Source organism: Falco rusticolus, chromosome 2 (assembly GCF_015220075.1).
Source record: "Falco rusticolus isolate bFalRus1 chromosome 2, bFalRus1.pri, whole genome shotgun sequence".
Classification (NCBI taxonomy): Eukaryota; Metazoa; Chordata; class Aves; order Falconiformes; family Falconidae; genus Falco; species Falco rusticolus.
The window spans coordinates 118373205-118391882 of NC_051188.1; the positions used below are offsets into that span (position 1 = coordinate 118373205).

Below are 18678 nucleotides of genomic sequence, written 5' to 3' on the forward strand. Positions count from 1 at the left end.
AGTGAGAACCCATCTAAGACCAAAGCCTCAGATGTCTGGCTGGGTACTGACTGCAGGACCCATGCTTCCCCATGGCACATAGCACAATTATACCTTTACACCCCAGTCACCCCCACCCTAATGAGGACTGCAAGCTACTTCTCCCAGCAGTCAGCTTATTCCTGACTTCAGAAATAGCTTTAATGATTTGTCAAGTATCCTTATTCGAGCAGAACTTGAGACAAAGCCTTCATTACGCTTAGGTGCTGCATAAACACAAGACAAACGGGTAATCCCTGTTAATTTACAATCTCAATAATTAAGCAAAGGATGGCAAGCAGCAGGCACAAAAAGAAGTACAGAGGAGTGCTAGGAAAAGATAGGCCATCCTGGTCACATAAGACAAGTAATAGCTGCTGTTTCCTACATGACCTTAACATCAAGGTTTTAATGTTATAGCTCTTCCTTGTTTCCTTTCTTTTGGTTGTCTACAGTTTGATGCACTGCCTTGCTTTGCAGTCTGCATAAATGTACCCTCTGGGCGAAAGCATCAGCAAACCTTTGCTGACTTAGTGATTCCTAAGGTCATGGAGTTTGAAATTTTTGGTTCCACCTTATCAAATAGACCACTTACTACCTCTATAGAATAGTTTTCACACTCAGCTGCTGAATGCCACTCTCATTTTCTCACAGGGGTGGTAAAAGAAATTCTTTGCAATTGAGTGCTCCTGTCACTCTAAAGAAGGGTAGCATGAAATCAGAACAGCCAAAAGTAACTACTGGATCGATTGGCTGAAAGGCTGATCTGCTACCAATAAAACTGAACAGAAATATACCCTTATTTTCCTAGGTTACTGATTACATCAAATATAAATAAAGTCTGGGGCTACTGTTATTTCTAGTACAAAATTACATACTAAGGAATTAGAAGACATTACAGTTGTAAAGTGAGTGACTCCTAAACTAGGAAATCTCAGAGTAAAGTAATTAATCTCCTCCTACGTGTGCACTGTATTTCAGTCTTTAATTATCAAAGCACTGCAAGAAGATCACAAAACCCCACAATGAAGGCCATGATGACCCTAAACCCTAGAGTGAAAAAAACAGAGACTTCATGATGCTTTTTTTTCCCCCACAAGCAACTTTATGATGCATTTGTTTCCATGGGAATAGCGCTTTGTTGAAAGAACGGAATAGTTACCCAGTACTTCTTTCATCCTTCTTTAAGCGTGGGGCTTCAGGTCTTATTTACTACACATCATGTAAAGCTTGCCCGGAACATATATATAGTTACTTGTCTACTAATAAACTTCCTACTACTATTCTGACCTATCCCAATACTTGACCATGTTGCAAGTATCACAGAATTTATTTTTCCAGTATTCAGGGGAGTAAAAGTAGTAGCAGTATTCCTCTTTTACCCATGGGACAAGAAAGATAGACATGTGGTTCAAACTACTGAATGCCCATCAATTTTGTCAGCTCAGTCTGAGATACACAGAATGATTTATTCAGGCTATTTACACATTTTAGAAAAATCTTAAGACGTTTACATAAGCTTTTATATATTCAAAGCATAGCTACCATCAAAGTGAACAGGAAGAGGAAGTGTTGAGAGCTCGTGCAAATCCACTCCCAGATGGATATCAAGGAAATAAAGAAGACACATTTAGGTGATCATCAGTGAGACTGTGATTTTTAGATGATTTGTCTTGCATTCATCCCAGCAGGACAGTGACAAACATAGGAGTGGGATCTAGTTCATCAGCTTTGAACTACCACACCTTTCCTTTTCCTGCTGGCTGTAATCAACCCTTCCCCACTCTTGTGCCTGGCCTGCTCACCACAGACATGATTTAACTGCTGAACACAAGGGTTCATGTGGTGGTGGCAGAAAAATTGTACCCTGAAAAAGGGTAAGGCCTTAACACAGAATTAGAAAAAGGGTTAAGACTTGCCAGAAACGTGGTAAAGCCTTAAGGGAGAACTTGTCAGCTGGGGAAACTTCACAACCATGTAATAGTAAGAATGCTTAGCAATAGATGAAACAATGTATTTTTTCTTTAGTTCTGCCATTTAAAATGTAAGATTTATTACAACTGAATAACAAACAGCAAGTAAATAAACACAAATTGGCTTTAGTCAAGAAGTTATTGTGAAAAATGCATCTACATCTTCACAGTGTCAGGATGCCAATTGTAACGGGAGCAATGGGAGCACACCAGGGAACTTGGCGTGCTGAGGGGATATTTTTTGAAAAATCTTTTAAGGAATGGTTGCTTGAAGAATATTTGAATGAGATGACACCCCAAATGTCAGTGCTGGTGGGCAGGCAATGCCTTTGGGGTGCCAGCTCCAGCCCTCCTCCTCAGTGGCCCCAGGCCTGCAGGGCCAGAGACTGGACAGGGCATGACTCATGGCAGCCATTTCACATCACATTCTCCACCCCTTATTCCTCTGACTATTCCTGTTAAACTCAACAGGCAGCTTACACTCCATAGAGCTTTGTGCGGCCTACTCTGCTGCCTGGCTGGCGTGGCAGGGCCTGTGGGCCCAGGGAGTTGTACCCCAGAGAGCCGTGGCCCCAAGGAAGGGAGCCCTAGCCCCAAGGAGCCCTAGCAGAAGCTGGCATCTACTTTACCTCAAGCGGCTCATACTATTTTTTAAATATTAGATTTCTGCCGCCGCCAGGCCGGCACCCTGCGGGCCAAGGGGTGCTCCCCTGCGCCCGGCACCCTTCACAGCGGCTATCCGCTGGGCCGCCACGTTGGCTCCTGCAGCGGTCCCGCTCAGCGCCCGGCCCGACACAGCCCTGCGCCAGGAGCGGGCGGCCGGGAAGCAACACCGGCACCGCGGCAGCCGCCAGCCCCCTCAGGACCGCGGCTTGCCGGGCTGCGCCGCCCTGCCCCCGCAGCCAATGGGAGCTCGCGGCGGGCCGTTGTTGCTAGGTGAAGTAGCGGCTTTGCGCCGCATCTAACCCCGACCCCGTACCCAATGGGAGGACTGGATGCCGTTTGACTGAGGGAGGGTGGGAGCTTGCAGTACGATACAGCCAATCAAAATAAGAAAACTTCCCACTGAGTATTCGGATAGGCTGTGCTTCTGAACTGACATGGTAAATGCCCAATTCGAGCAGCGGAGCGGAGACGGCAGGGGAGGGGGGTGGGAGGCATGTGTCAGTTCCGCGACGCGGCTGAGGGACTTCCGTGCGCCATGGACTTCGACGTAGACCGGTATCTGCGGCAGAGCAATGCCCGCTTCCTGGCCTCCATCAACAGCATCTTGGAGCGGGTGAGGGCCCGGTTCTTGGGCAGGGGCTCTCGTCGCCGTCCTGCGGTGGGGGCCGGGGGAGCTCATGTCGCCTGCGGGGGCTGCCGGCCGCCGCCGTGCTGCTGCCTCAGGAGCGCGGCCAGCTTGACGCTTTCTCTAGCCAAAGTGGCGCATGGCGTGGTCTGGCCGCCTTTGTGCGCCCCGCTGACCACCTCTGGAAGGTCGCTAGGCCGCACGGCCCTCTGCATGCCTCGCCTTTGGCAGCGGCACTGCTCTGCTCGTCCCTTCCTCCTCACCGCCTCTCTCCTGCTGTCAGTCCCGACAGGTTCTGTTCTCTTTCTGTACACTAATTTGCATTAACTGACAGGGAATTCTCTTCTTCAGTTAATTACGTGTGGTGTTAACAAGCTCTTACTATTCCTGGCTACCAGAAGCAGCTGTCACCCAGGGCCTCGTGGAGCTTTGCAGTTTGTGCTGAGCCATGTGCTCCTGTGCCTTGGCATGAGTAAGCTATAGCTTCTTTTATGTGTCCATAAAACTTAGATCTGGGATTGCCAGTATTGAATAAATGACTTAATTATAAATCCAAGTTGCCATTGTAGTGCCCTTAACATAAAGTAGCTAGCATTAGAGGAAGTACTTTCAATGAAACCACAGAAATAAGTGAGGGGCTCCCTCCACTAATCCTCCTTACTTTAAAGCAGTTTTGTGTTAAAAATGTGGGAAGCATGCACCCCCATCCAGATGTGTATGGATTTATTCAGGGATGTCAGCGTTACTGTTCAGCGAAATGTTTGTGCTAATGTCTAGTTGCTGGCATAAGGCTAAGTCTGGCTCTAGAATGTTTTTCCCATCTAGCGTTAGATGGGTGGTTTTACATGGCATGAGCTTAGGTCTATGCTAAGTGGCTCTTTCCAGTTACTACAGAGGAAGTTTAGAAGAAGCTAGAGGGTCTTCATGATGTTTGGAGGCTCTGAAGCCCCATTTTTGTCAGTGACTGGCTCGTGCCTTGAAATTGAATGACTCTCATACATGCCTAAAATGTGTGTATTTCCTCTAGGAATTAATATTCCCAGATTGCAGACTTCCAGCCAATAAAACAGCGTACTGATAATTCATGTTTTGGTCAAAACAAAATCGTCTAAAACCAATATTTAAAATGCATGTTAAAAACATGGCTTTCATCATTTATTCTAATTTTTAATGGTCCTTTTTGTTTAGTATAATCACCCTTTTGAAGATGATTTACTTGTTTCCATGGAAACTCTCACTTATGATACACCTGATGGTAAGAACTTCTTAAAGCTTCAATACTTACGTGCTGTGTGCAACTGTTGGCAGCTATGATACTTAATTGCAACAGATACTACGTTTTGGCCACTTAGGTATGGCATTTCATTTGTACACTTTGATACATGCATATAATACCTGGCGAGTTTATTTATATGTGCCATTTTAGTCCATTGCGTGCTCTGTTTTAGACAACAGGAAAGAGTTATTAGCGAAGATGAAGATAACAACTGTTATCCTCACTTCAGTGATAATAAAACCCAGTTGAACATTTCATTTCCCAGTAAAGCCACCAAGATACTAAGTCACAAGTCCCACTAAACTACCGAGCAATGTATTTTAGAAAAACAGAGTGGGCTTTTTTTTGTTTGGTTTGTTTTTCTGCAGTGTTTTTGGGTTTTTTTTTGGTTTTTTTCCTTCTTTCTTCACAAGAAGCTCTCTGTAAGCATTATCAACTCTGTAATGGATTGCCAGTTATAATGAAACGCTGGAAAAAGATGACATGGCACAACGTGGTACAGATTTACACTAACCACATGGGAACATTCAATGAAAAGTTGAAGAGGCTACCCACCCAGTTCACACTTGACATAACAGAAATTTACCTTCAGAATAAGTGGGGGTGAAACTACACAATCCATTCATGCATATCACCTTCCTGCTAGTATCTCCATTCCTTTTTTCCCCCCCTCAGTCTTCTCTATTTTGATTATTATTCTTATAAGTCATCCAAATATTAGTATCTTCGTGGCTTTACTGGGAAATTAAATGTTCAACAGGGTTTTATTATCACTGAAGTGAGGATTACGATACACAAATTGCTGTATCAACTCTTGTATAGTAGAATTTAGTGGACATTCACATTAAGTGAATTTACAGTGTCAAGCCCAATGTAATCGCACCAAATATGATTTACTTTTTAAAGGCTTTTACAGACTAACAACTTGCATTTTTTATATTGTTCATTGACAGAGGGAGGAAGCATGCATATAGCACTGTAAAAGTCTTGGATTTGTAAAGGCTTGGTTATGCTTTTTGTGTAGTAACCTCTATTCAGTGCATAAGGAATATGGATCTCCGTCCTCTAAAGCCTTAATTATGGCTTTATCTAACCTCAGATACCATGTTGTCTGCCTGCATTAAATAAAATTTAAAAAGTAAAATAATTTGCTTTTTCCCCCTCTTTGTAGCATCTGGGGCTATAATACTGCTTGGATTTTAGCTCAGTGTTGTTAGACTCGGCATGTGATTTTTGTTTTGGTTTGGTTTTTTACCTGACTTCTTAATTAACTTGAAATTACAATATTCTTTTGGGTTACTTTCCTATAAACTTTTGTTTCAGCAATTATATTGGACGCTGTTCAGATTTGATAATGTTTTGTTACTATGTAATACGTTCTTCCTAAATGTTTATGTTTGTTGGAATGATAACTTGGTGTTGATAGTGTTATACGAAAAGCTGTGTAGCTGTGTTTATATTGATATCTCCTCTTATTTCTAGGACCAAAAAATTGGGAGAATGTGTCAACCAAGGAGGTTAAAGAATGGAGGGAGAAAGTACTTGAGGTATCTTAACAGTATAGTCCTACTTTACAGTCAAAATGTAGAAATATTCTTTTTTTTATACGTATATATAGGAAAACTTTCTGATCTTGCTGTGCCATATAGTATTTGCAAGAGGTGTTACTCAGTGAGGTAAATGTCCAATGTCTGCTTTAAAACAGGGTTTTAGGATAGATTGGTCAAGACTGTCAGATATTTACCAACAGTTAGCACCACTGGTAAACCCAGAATTATTTTTTTAAAATGCTCTCTGATTGGGACACATACTTTTGGCTCTCATCAGAATGTTGTCACTGAAGTTATTGTGCATTGAATTAATTTGTCTTGCTTCAGATGATCAGCTTTTCAATTCCAAAGATCTTACTGTTACTCAGATTTTTTTTCTGTGATAAAATGCTAGAGTAATTAAAGTATCTTTGCAGTCTCAGCACTTGATTGTCTGTCATGCTAAAACCATTACTGTTATCGGTGTATGATTTGTGTCTTTTTATTCTGAGGATTTACATTAAACACGCAATTGCTTATTTTTCTGTTTCTTGAACTTCCCCATAAGAACTCAACAGTGAATTTTACCAAAATCTCAGTGTTTCTTAACGTAACTGTCAAAAGGCACCTTGCAGCTTCATTCTGAGTATCTGCCTAAAAAGCTAAGCTGTGTAGTGTGCCTTAGTAGTTAACACAGAAGCTGTTCCTAACCCTGCAGACTGAGGGGGATGAGGAGTGAATTTCAGACTTGGAACAAGAGTGGATTTAATGGAGGCAGAAAAGGGACTGCATTTCCCTTTTCTTTCCACTCCTGGTAATAACTTGTGCGTCATCTACTGAGCATTGCTGCACGACTTTACAGACTAAATCCGTTGAGGACTGTAAGAGCAATTCTTTTGTCTTAGCCTCTTAGGTGGGCTAAGGTAGCTACAGCTTATGTTCTTGTAGCGATTTTAGTAGCATCAGCATGGCTAGAAGTTTTACCAAGTATTTGGCTTTTCTGGTCAGGCCACAGGAAACCTGAAGGAAACTGAATAGTTATTTTGGAAGTGCCTAGTTATGAGATGTGTATACGAAGGTAAATAAAGGCATTGGTTAAAGTAACATTACTATTCTAAGATTCTTCTGACTTTAGTTTTTTTTTTGTACCTATTTCTAATTGCAGTGTAATAGAGAAGGTCGAAGGAATGCAGGTAAAGTGTTTAAAAAAATAAGTGCTATAAATTATCCTGTCGAAATACTCTTGACGAATAGAAGATGTCCTGGCTTTATGTCAAACTCTTTCATGTACTCACTAGAATAGTTGTTAATGGTCTGTGTCCAAACTAAAGGGAAACGTGAGGGATTTTTTCCAGGACTTGTCCTGAGCAAATTAGTAGTTTGTATTTTCTTTAAGTAAATGGTGGAAGAGGGGATACCTTTATTAACTCATAGATGATACCAAGTAGGAATGACCGCTGTGAAAGATGGTCTGACAAACTGGGGCTAAAACTCAAAGAAAACTTTGTGTAATTTCATGCAGAGAAGTGCAAAGTAATAGACTTATGTAGGGATAATCAAATGTAGGAAGAGGCAATTTTGAAGGCTGGTTGAGCCAACCAAGAGCATCACTCTGTCGTGAAATAGTGCACACTGCAATAGAAGATTGTACCTCATATGTAAAGCACACAAAACAGGTTTTCCGCAGTGTTCAACCATGTTAAAAGTCGCGGTGGAGTACTTTGTTTTGTATTTGTAATATGGTAACTTGACTAGCTGGAGTGAGTCAGAAAAGAAAAATAATTCCTAGAGCCACTGGTGATGGGACTTAATGGAGAGGAAAAGCAAAAAAGAACACAAGGGCATCTAAGTTAAAATTTAGCAAAGCTTTCCAAGTGTAAACATAAGGAAGTCCTGAAATACGTTTCTCAGAGGTTATGGAGTTGCTCTTAAGAATGGGTTAGACTTCCAGAGGAAAGTTAGGTTCCTGCTTTAAAATGGAAGAAGGAATAGATAGCATCTGTAGGTTCCTTGTTATATGCTTTAAGCCTTAAGAAAACTGGAAATCTTTAGATGTATGCTTGACACTATTAAATAACCAGAAGAGTTTACAGGAGTGAATAATACCTGTGTGCCTGAGTTAGGTATGAGAAGTTTTCTCACCATTTAACCAAAAGTAAGAAGGTGCTTGTGATGTTTGACATCAATTTATCTGGAAAAAGAAATGCAGAAGAAAGCAAGGACAACAAATTCTGCATTAAACAGACAGTCTGGAGTGGGGTAAATATATCTGCTAAAGTACTTGTATTATTTTTATTATTTAAGTCTATCACGTGCATCCAATTGTGAGAAATCCCACTACACCTTTAGTATCAGCAAAGTCATATGTTTGGAGATACAGGTCTATTTTGGGAAAGATTAAATTTCTGTAGTTTATGCAGTATAAACAATAGATTTAAGCAATAACTTCTATATGCATCATAATCATATTCACTGTATACAGACTTGAGACATTGTAGCTTGTTGTAAACACCTTTTTTAAAATCTAATAAGGCAATGGTTAGAGATGTAACTTTTTCAGTAATATCAAAATACTTTTCAGTGAGTAATTTTAATAGCAACAGTATCTGGTTTAGAAGCTAATTGTGAAATAAGTTTATGTGGAAGTCAGGTTTGCAGATAGCTACTTCTGTGTGGGTCTAATACTTTTTGGGTTTTACTTAAATCTGAGTTGTGATCGTTAATGAAGTACAAAATATAGATTGAAGTGTAAAAAGGGGAGATCTCTGCTAAATTAGACAATTCTTATGTTTTAGATTTCTTCTGCTTCTTAGGAAATAAATGGGAGGTAAAAACAACCCACAAAGATTGTAGGTGTGTCTGTCTGTGCACCAAGACAGGCACAGCAGTTTTGGAAGGCCCTTTTGCCAAAAATTTTTGAAAACATGCAATAGAAGTTTGGGGCTCTACTGTGCCAAGAAAAATGCACAAGTTTGCAGTTGTCTTCCTTTCCTAGAAGTGATACCACCTGATAAAGGGGAAAATTTTCTGTGATGCTTCATGGGTTAAGAAGAAAATCTGTAATATGATAGACAGACATGAGAATTAGCCTGCTTTATGTCTAGAATGTTGTTCTGTCACTTGTCTATTCTTTGTATTAGTCCTATGTATGTTCTCCGTTTGTTAAATGTTTCTGTTAAAAATTTTGCAAAATAACTAAGTATATATACAAATGAAGAATTATTGACTTCAGGTAAAGCATTGATCTGTGACCTGTCAAGTTGAAATAGAATCATTTTTTTTCTTCCCATGCATGGTAAGAAATGTCAAAGCAACAGAGCAGTGATTTTGAACAAGAGCGTTCAACAGTACATCAGGTATGGGCACCACACTGCATATATCTTCATAAAGCCTCTTTGGGAAAATGTATTTATATAGTAAAAACCTACAACATTAATTGTGAGCAGGTTGTCCTGTACCGTAGCTATAAAGTTAGATTTTAAAGACCTGCTAATTGCTGAATCAAGGGACTTTATTCTCCTTAAATAAGTGCTTCTGAAAAAAATTGAGGGCTTAAAGTGTTTTGCTGCAGTTCTGTCACTGCCATTCATCAAACTTTACATCTTACTAAACAGTTGTGTTGTATTTCCCCTCATGTAGTGCCCTACATGTAGTTGCATTATTTTAGGAAAGGTGTGTCTTTACTTGCCAGATGCATGTACATGTAAAATTAAAATCTTCATCTGGTTAATGGTGATCATCTGGTATACTTCCCCAGATTGTTACCTCCCCGATGGGTTCTGTGCTTTGAGGTGGTGATGAATTCAAATTCTCGACTTCTCTATGTGGTGGTCTAATACATCTTGGTGATGGTAGAATCATGCAAGTGCTTTTTTAATTTTTACTATGTCCCCATTCATTTTGTTTATGTATGTTTCATATAATTACATATCCTCCCTCCCATTATGTTATTTCGGGTAACAAATAATAGCAATTGTGTCGGCCATAGATTTCAGCTGAATTCTGTTCTTCGAAGTTTATTTAAAGGGAGAGAGAGCAGTTGGATATAGGCTTTAAACCACTGAGGGCCTTTTTAGTTAGGCAGTATGTGTGTCTAGCTTTTTTAATTATTACTTGTAAAATCTTTGGTTATCTAGAATAAGTTCTTTTGACTTCTTATTTTTTTAAGCAGAAAATACTCAGCATTTGAAGAGTGATAGGGGCAATCTCACTGGTCACTCCCAATTATTTGTTCTGCATAGATGGTAGTTAGAATTGTTTCATTTTGTTGGTGTCATTTTAACCCACGATACGCTAATTTTATGATGGAACCAGACAAAATATATTTAGACTTTTTTTAAAAGAAATTCTGAAGAACATGATGTTAGATGTAAACATTTAGAAAAGGCTCCTTATCCATATAAATGAGCTTTCTATTCAACTGTCAAGACTTCTAGAAATAGAGCAAAAACCATATTTGAAATATTATCTGTGGATTGAGGTAGGTAATTAAGAATTGTTTGAAGTGTTCAGTGAAACTTTCCGTATACACTGGAACACAGAGAAAGTCCTGCTGTCAGTACATACTGATAAAGATCTGGTGATTAGAATTCATGTCAGCTGGTTTTTGCTCTTGTATAATACCTTCTCCTTGCATTATCTGTCTAAATATAGATGGGCTAGAAGGAAATTCGTTTTCCCCATTGAGATGTGAATCAAGACAAATTTATGTACAGATTTGTTAGTAAAGATGGTGGCATCTGGACATAGTTTGGGGAATACAGCTGGGTTTCTTTCACCATCACCCCCAAAAAATTGAGCAAGTAGTGAAAGCAGAAAATTCTACAGATGAGTTAATATAGCTTACACTAACAGGTCTCAAAACTGCTTTCATTTGCTTTTAAGGAATCTCCTGAGAACTCTCGTGTGGATACATCTGACATAGGTGGGGGTTTTGATTTACTTTGTAGCTATGTATTTTTTAACTTTTGAAGAAGATTGCAAATAACTTTTTTGTAATTTTTTAATACAGTAAAAATAATTTTAATACATGTTACTTACCCTTTTCAGAAAGTAGAGAATAGGAATAACAAGAGACTGAGCTGCTGGTAGTATTATGAAATCAATATCCACGTTCCTCTTTAAAAATCTTAGTTCTGAATCCCTGATAAATTGGAAAGTCAATGTGGAATACGTTCAGTTACCTTTTGTTGGCAAAGGAACAGTGACATCAAGACTTTGGTGTAAATGGCAACAGAAGCTTTATTAATAATTACAATATATACATTAATTTGTAATGGTCTGGTAAACAGATATTGCATTCAGCTGCAACAGTTAAGTCTTCACTAGAGTTTGTAAATACTTTCAGCATCAGCCTTGTGGTCTGTCTGCAAAGTTTTGGGTGGTTTTGACCTTGTATTGCCAAATAGTTATTTGATTGTATTAATTACAATCTTTGAATGGCAGTTTTTTTAAATATTTGAAATTTGTATTATGGTCTCTTGATTCTTGTGCATATAAAACCTTACTATTTGGCACAAATTCAACTATGGCTAGGTGGTAATCAGCATTTAATGATTAAAAGCACAATTGCAGAAAAATATGGTTAACTGGGGTTTAAATATTCTGCTATAAACTAGATGCTTCATATGCATAGCTGTCTCCAAGGCAGATACATCTTTTAGGTAATGATAGTGTATTGAGTGCATCTCCAGTGAAAGCAACTCCTGTGTTATAGGTCAAATTTTTCAGAGGGAAAGGTGGCGGGTTTAGTTTTTCCTTTCTCTTCTGTACTTGAGGAACAGAGGTGTTCCCAATTTCCCTTTTGGCCCGTAAAAACACTCTAAGATTCCCTGGAGAAGATACTTCACTTTTTTCCATTCTCTGCTGTGCCGTGGTCCTCTGCTAATAACTAATGTTCCAGTGATTTGAGGTATGATTGGCAATTTACTGAAGACATATTAAAATTGCACTTTTATTAGGTTTCACACTTAGAAGAGTATTCAGCTTGTGTACAGGTCAATTCATTCTGTGATCTGAGCTGTTTTCTAATTTGTAATTGGTGTGATTGAGTCGACCATTCCTGGACACTGGAGTTAGCTTTATTTTAAGATCTTCCCATTTCTGTAGCGGTTTAGTCTGTGACCATTTAGGGAGCATCCTGCTAGTTTTGTTCCTGATCTACTGGAGAAAGAAGACTGTATGGCAAGAGTTTTGACTGTTCCAACAAATTGGAGGCTGAAGCTTTTCCAAAACAAAACATCAATATTCTTAGTGCTTCCTCCACTATTAATTAATGCTTAGTAACTGTTTTCTTGTGGGTAAAATGACCATAACTTTGTATTACATTAATCATGTGGGAGGAAATTTGGGTAATCTGACAGTTATGGGTTTCCGTTCTGATAAAATAATTATACTGGCATCAGGTAATCTGTCAAAGCCAACCCTCTGATTGCTCCACGCTTTCACCAGAAGATGCAAAATAGTGTTATCTCCCACAGAGGTGGCGTTTTGTTATCCTAGCTCTATGGCAGCAGCTGTCCACAGAGCTCTAGGTGATGATTGCACTGACAGGGAACAAAAAAGGGATTAGCTGGAAAAGATTTTCATTCTGGTTTTAGTAATTTAAGAATAGCATGAAGAGGCAGTGATGTGGTAGGTATCATAACCAATATTTTTTTTCTTTCATTTGTATTCCTTTTCAGGGTTATTCGCCTTTCCTCTTTCCCTCCCTGCAGTGAATGCAGTCATGGGACAAAGATAGAACAGCCAGGGAAATTCAGAAACCAGGGGTTACAATGCAGTCACGTGTTTCACGATTGTAAAAGACTGAGGCTTTAGCTAATGATGAATTGGAAGGTCTGGCTACATCTAGCAAAAAAAATGTTTTGTTGTGTTTCATTCACAAAAATAACCAATGAATACCTAAATTTTGAGTTGGAAGATTTGGACTTGCTATATTAAAAAATATTCTCAAGTCTGTCTTATTTCTCATCTTTGCACTTCTAAGGCAGTCTTGACAATAAGAAACTATGAAAAGGAAGTGTGATAGAAGGGCTTTACTATCTTTGTTGGGATATTTGGGAATGTGGGAAATAAGTGGACATGATACTTTAATGAGCAGTGCTTTGAAAATATTTCACACTCTGAAATTGTAACCATTGCTTCAAGATTTAGGCTAACTAACAAGTTATCTTTACTCTTCTTTGTTTCCCTCAAGTAATTTATGAACTAGAAACCATGTTTTACAATTAGACTTGAAATGGAAATGTAGTATGCATAAAAAGTTTTAGTGTAGAAAAGAGTTTTCTGAAATGAAACCAGTTTAGTCAATAAATTATATAGTGTGTGTTTAAAAACATTTATGTTTTGGTATTTAGTATTCATCTTCAAATTGTAGATGAAGCAAGTGATGCTGGTAAAGTTTCAGTAAGAGGAAAGTTTGGAGACGTCCACTTCCAGGTAAAAATTTCTGGTGTCTAATGTAATGAAACAATTCAGTAGAAATGGTTGAACTATTTCAGTAGCTTGCACATGCCTGACGAGTTGGTGCAGTCAGCAGAAGACTATGTAGTCTGTATCTTAATTCACATTTTTAGTAAGTATAGCAAATGAGATGTTCAATAAGTTACGTCATAAAGACCAATATGAAGTGATATTATGTCCTAACAGAAAGCCATACAGCATATTGCAAAGAACAGGTAACCCTAAAAAAGGCTATTATATGTATGGGGAAAAAAAAGTTGGATTAATCACGAAACAAAAATGTGATCATTCACCTGAGAGTCTGGCATAAACAAGTAACATGATTTGTTTAAAAAAACCCACAACTTAATCTGAAATAATGGCTACTATAACAAAAGCAGACTAGAATCTTCTGCTGTTGTTTCCCAAACCAGACTATGGGTATCAGGGCTGCCCAGAGCAGTTAAAAGAGAACACACTTTGTGCATGCAGCCATTCTCATCTTGTGGTCTGCTTGCTCCAGTACAATTACCAAAAATTTTATTTACTTTGCTTACTTGTTTAGCATAGTGCTAAGCGTTGTCACATCTCTGACACGTCTCTGACAACGGCTAACATAAAATGCTTCACAAAGCAAGAGTTCCACTAGTGAAGAATGTTTGCCATTTGTAACCAAATGCTTTTAGATGTTACACAGAGGTGTGTTACAGAGTAGACCTTAATTTGTATATGAATTCATAGGATGTTAATAATGCATATAAAGATTTGCAGCTGTAATTACTAGTGCTTTGTAACCAAACGCTAGGACCTTTTCCTTTTTTCTTTTTTTTTTGTTTTTGTTTTGTTTTGTTTTTATCAGTGGATCTTCTGAGGCAGTGTGTGCTTTCTCGTGCATCAGTAAACTAGCTAGTTATCTCCTTTATATGTCTTCACATACAGTTCCTTCCTGGGATATTTTTTAACATAAACTTATTTTTAATATATACATTTTATGCTGGTTGGATAACCTCATCGGAATAATACTAGTTTGAAACAAATCTAAGTAATAACGTTGGGGTTTGCCAATGTCAATAAATCCTATGTGTTTTAATTAAAATTCTTTTTCCTCCCCTCTAAGAATCTGTACGTAGGTGACAGAAGTATTCAAGAAAAAGCAAAAGTTCAAGTGGATATGATAGTACAAGTGGACTGTGCTAGAAAAATTCCCAAGTGGATGACGGTAACATACTTCTGTTCCAAGTTATTAGCTAATTAGAATAAAATAAGAACTCCTTGTGCACCACAGTGAATTCTAATACAACTTCTCTACTGTTCCATCATTGTTTCTCTCCTGCTTGCTGTCTGTGTAAATAAACACAGTATCTCAGATCTCGTGACAGCAATGATTCGTAAGAAACAGAGCAGACTTTACCCAATTTTTTTAATTTTCTTTTTTACTTTTATACTTTGTGTTCTTTGAACCCTGATGTGTGAATCAGTCTTCACTTTAGTAAATTTTCAGAAAAGTGTAAATTTGAGGTTTGTAGAGAAAAAAAGGAGTTTTAGCTTTATTTTGGTTTGGGGGGTTAGAGGGATGGGGGGGGCAAAGGGTCGTGTTAAATGGTACAGCTTCTGTTTACTGCTGGAGTTGCCAGAGATATGTTGATCATCCAGATATTCTGATTCAGGTTTGAATTCTCAGATTTGGGAAAGGGGTTAAAATGTAAAATATGTAAAATGTTGCAAAGATGATAAATAGCTTTCCATAAACTAGTAACTCCTAAGAATTCTTACTGAAGTCATAGACTAGACGTTTTCCTCCTTGTCTGAAATTTACTAAGCCCATTAAGACCATAACTCTGTACAGGACCTAGCATAGTGAGAAGAGAGTAGGAGTCACAAATAAGGTTTTGATGTTACCTTTAATGTGCAAAAAATTCAAGCTATTAGATTATGTCATCTTTTTTTTCTTTGTTTTTCAGATAGCACCTCAAGGTTTGTTGGAAGGCCTTCATTTAGCTTCACCAGCACAAGAACTGATTGGTACAGCTGAATCTTTTGGGTGTTGGTCAGCTATGATAGTTACAAAATGTGGTTTTATTAAAATTCATTAGAAATAAATATTTAATTTATTGAAAAGACAGAGGCATTATTTATCCAAGAGACAAGTTCAACATGCTGGATTCTTGATGATGTGGTTTTGCATATGGCAAAATGTATTTGAAACACAGGAAAAAACCCCATGTATTCATAAAACCAGCTTTTCTTAAATAGCCCCAGGAAGAAAATGCATAGTTAAAAAATTCAGCAACATTAAGCTCAAGCAGAACCAAAAAATTTATGCTTAATTATTTTAAATTCAAGAAGTGTAATGAATAGCTTTGGGTCTGCTGCTCACTGGTACTACTGAAAGTGGTACTTCACTAGTAAGTTTGCTTTCTTCAGAAACTCTCAAGACTTGATGCAAACCTAAAATAGAATTTTGATATAAATATTTCAAGTCTAACAACTACAAAAAGAATTACCTTCATTGTGCTTTATGGCAAGCAAATCTGCATTTGTACTAGCCAAGTACAAAGCTTTCAGCTAATAAAGAAACAGAGCAACAAAACCTGCAGGATAAGGCTGTTTGTCCTGGTCAGAAATCAAAGAGCAATGCAGTCTGCCCCTACAGTGAAAATATTTTATATATGTGTATTAAGCCATTTTAAAATACTTTTTTCCAGCACACATAATTTCTGTTCTTCTATAGTATGTTAATTCAACATGGTTAGGAAAACCATTTTTCATTTTTTCTTAATGGGTTGTATGATAACAGTGTACATTTTTAAATGTATATATACACATTTATACATCTATGTAGATGTACACATATATACATATAATAATATACAGATTTTTTAACCTGGCAAAAAAGCTTAATGAATACACTATTACAGTAAAACTATCTGTACCACATGTAATTGTTTCTAAGTCATGTAATACATTACTGGGAGTGCCCTAATAAGTTTGGGATTTTTTTTCTTCTTCTGGTTTTGTTCTGTGATTCATTTGGTTTTTTGAATAGGCAACCAAGCCGCTGTTTACAGAGAGAAAGGAGAGTTGTCCAATGAATGTTCTTCATCCAGACCTCTGCAGTTACCATTTTCTGATGTTTCCAATTCACTGGATACAATAACCATACCCAGGCATCAACTTTCTCCGGAACTAAGTAAAACTTGCTGTGATAGTACCTTAGGAGATTACCAGTTTGCAGATGATGAATGCTCCTTCAGCAATGTAACTCTTGCGGACTTGTATCCAGCGATGGTAAGGATACTCACGAGGCTTATAAAAAGGGAGTCTCGGAGAAGATTGTTAAAATACATGTTTGGATACTCAAGACATAAAAGATGGTGTTCTAGAAGACCAAAGCTCAATGTCACTGTAGACAAAATAAGAGGGTTCAGACCTCTTAAACAGAGGCAAGCACTACTCAGCATAGGCGGCTGTAGAAATGAAGACATCCAGGATCAGACTTTAGGAAATGAGAACAAAGAACTTCGGGATGGCAAGTGTTCCACTGATAATTTTTCTGGTCTGGTACCTTATTCTTACATTGATACAGATGAAATCAAAATGGACTACACTGACTCAAGTTTCGGATGTCATTTGGTATCCGCAAAAGGCCATGAAGTCTCTAAAGTGACTGGTGCTCCTGATGTAGCTACAATGGGAGGGGCTTTTCTAGCTGAAGATGAGATACAGACTGCTGTCTCACTAAAGAATTCAAAATGCAAAGAAAGTAAAAAATTGGCTTACAAATGTTCCTCAGAATACTGTTTTATAACATCTGCCAGTTCCGGATCAGCAGCGCTTCATCTGGTGAAAGAGAGTAAAACTCGAAATATTTACTTTCCTTATGGTGATACCTCAGAGTTGTGCTCATCTACTTGGAGTTCCTATGGCAGTAGTAACACTATTACACCTGTCACAAACTGTTCTCCTGCAAAAGCATCAAATACTTTGCTCATAAATCCTGAAAAAAGAATTTCTGAAGGACCAATTTCTTTCCAGTGCAAACACTCATTTTCCTCATTGTTTGTGAAGCAGAGTCCTTCAAAGATGCACCAGAAATGTGAAGATGCATTTGAAGAGCTCTACTACAGTTTGTGTCCCAAAGAAATCCAAAAGCCTTTGACATTGACAAGACCTCTTTCAAGTTCAAAGAACCTTGAAGAGAAAAAGTTAATGAAGCCTCATTTAAGTGATTCTGTGAGGTCCAGTACGCGGTATGACAAAGAATTTGACAGGATCTATGAGCAGTTGCATAGTGAGGCTGTTCCAAAACTTCCTGGGTTTCAGAGAGCTTCAAATTTAAGGCAATACGAAGGAATACAAATGTCTGAAACTGTAAGTGCTCTTTGTAACTCACCTGTTCAAAGTTCAGCTTCAAATTTAAGGCAGTACAAGGGAATACAAATGTCTGAAACTGTAAGTGCTCTTTGTAACTCACCTGTTCAAAGTTCAGCTTCAAATTTAAGGCAGTACAAGGGAATACAAATGTCTGAAACTGTAAATGCTCTTTGTAACTCACCTGTACAAACTTTATTTGCAATTCCTAGAGGTAAAAGACAACGAAATTCTCAAAATGACCCTTGTCCACCAGTAAAGAGACTGAAATTTATACCGGAACAGTATTTTCCTTCAGCAAAATGTCAACAGACGTCTCACAGAACAATTGTCAATCTTCAGGCAGTTGGCATGGATTTTTTCAGCACGAGCAATGGCAGTAACCCCAGCTTTTTTGACATTCACAGCTGCTGGAGTCAGGTACTTGAGGCCCTTGTAAAAATAAAATTTATGCACTCTACTGATATTTGGAGAAGGTGTTAAAAAGAATGGATTAGAGCTGGAAGTTATTTAAAGTAGTGAGAGCATACTTCCACTGCTGTTCGATCAGTAGGGTTGTTGTACAGGTTTGAGGTGTGGGGGATCTTTATTTGCTAAAACAAAGTTGTATCGGGTCTTCTGGATCATGTGAGGAAGCTCACTGTATTTAATAACCCTGAAAATGATTATAAAACGCTCAGTAAAAGAATTTGTTACATTTTGATAGACTCTGTCACTGGTTAAAATAATCTCAAATGGTGACCCTGTTAATTAAGCTGTTGTCCTTCTGAAATGGTT

At 38.2% G+C, this 18678-nt stretch overlaps 1 protein-coding gene across 1 annotated transcript; it reads left to right on the forward strand.

Annotated features, from left to right (window-relative positions):
• The first annotated feature begins 3154 nt into the window (after positions 1 to 3154).
• On the forward strand, positions 3155 to 17990 carry LOC119143691 (Holliday junction recognition protein). The gene is given in 11 exon segments (XM_037378201.1): positions 3155 to 3270; positions 4471 to 4537; positions 6041 to 6105; positions 7253 to 7280; positions 9388 to 9443; positions 10972 to 11011; positions 13466 to 13527; positions 14648 to 14749; positions 15492 to 15552; positions 16577 to 17805; positions 17807 to 17990. Coding segments are annotated over 11 exon segments (1851 nt in total). The 5' UTR covers positions 3155 to 3192; the 3' UTR covers positions 17870 to 17990.
• Positions 17991 to 18678: the final 688 nt, after the last annotated feature.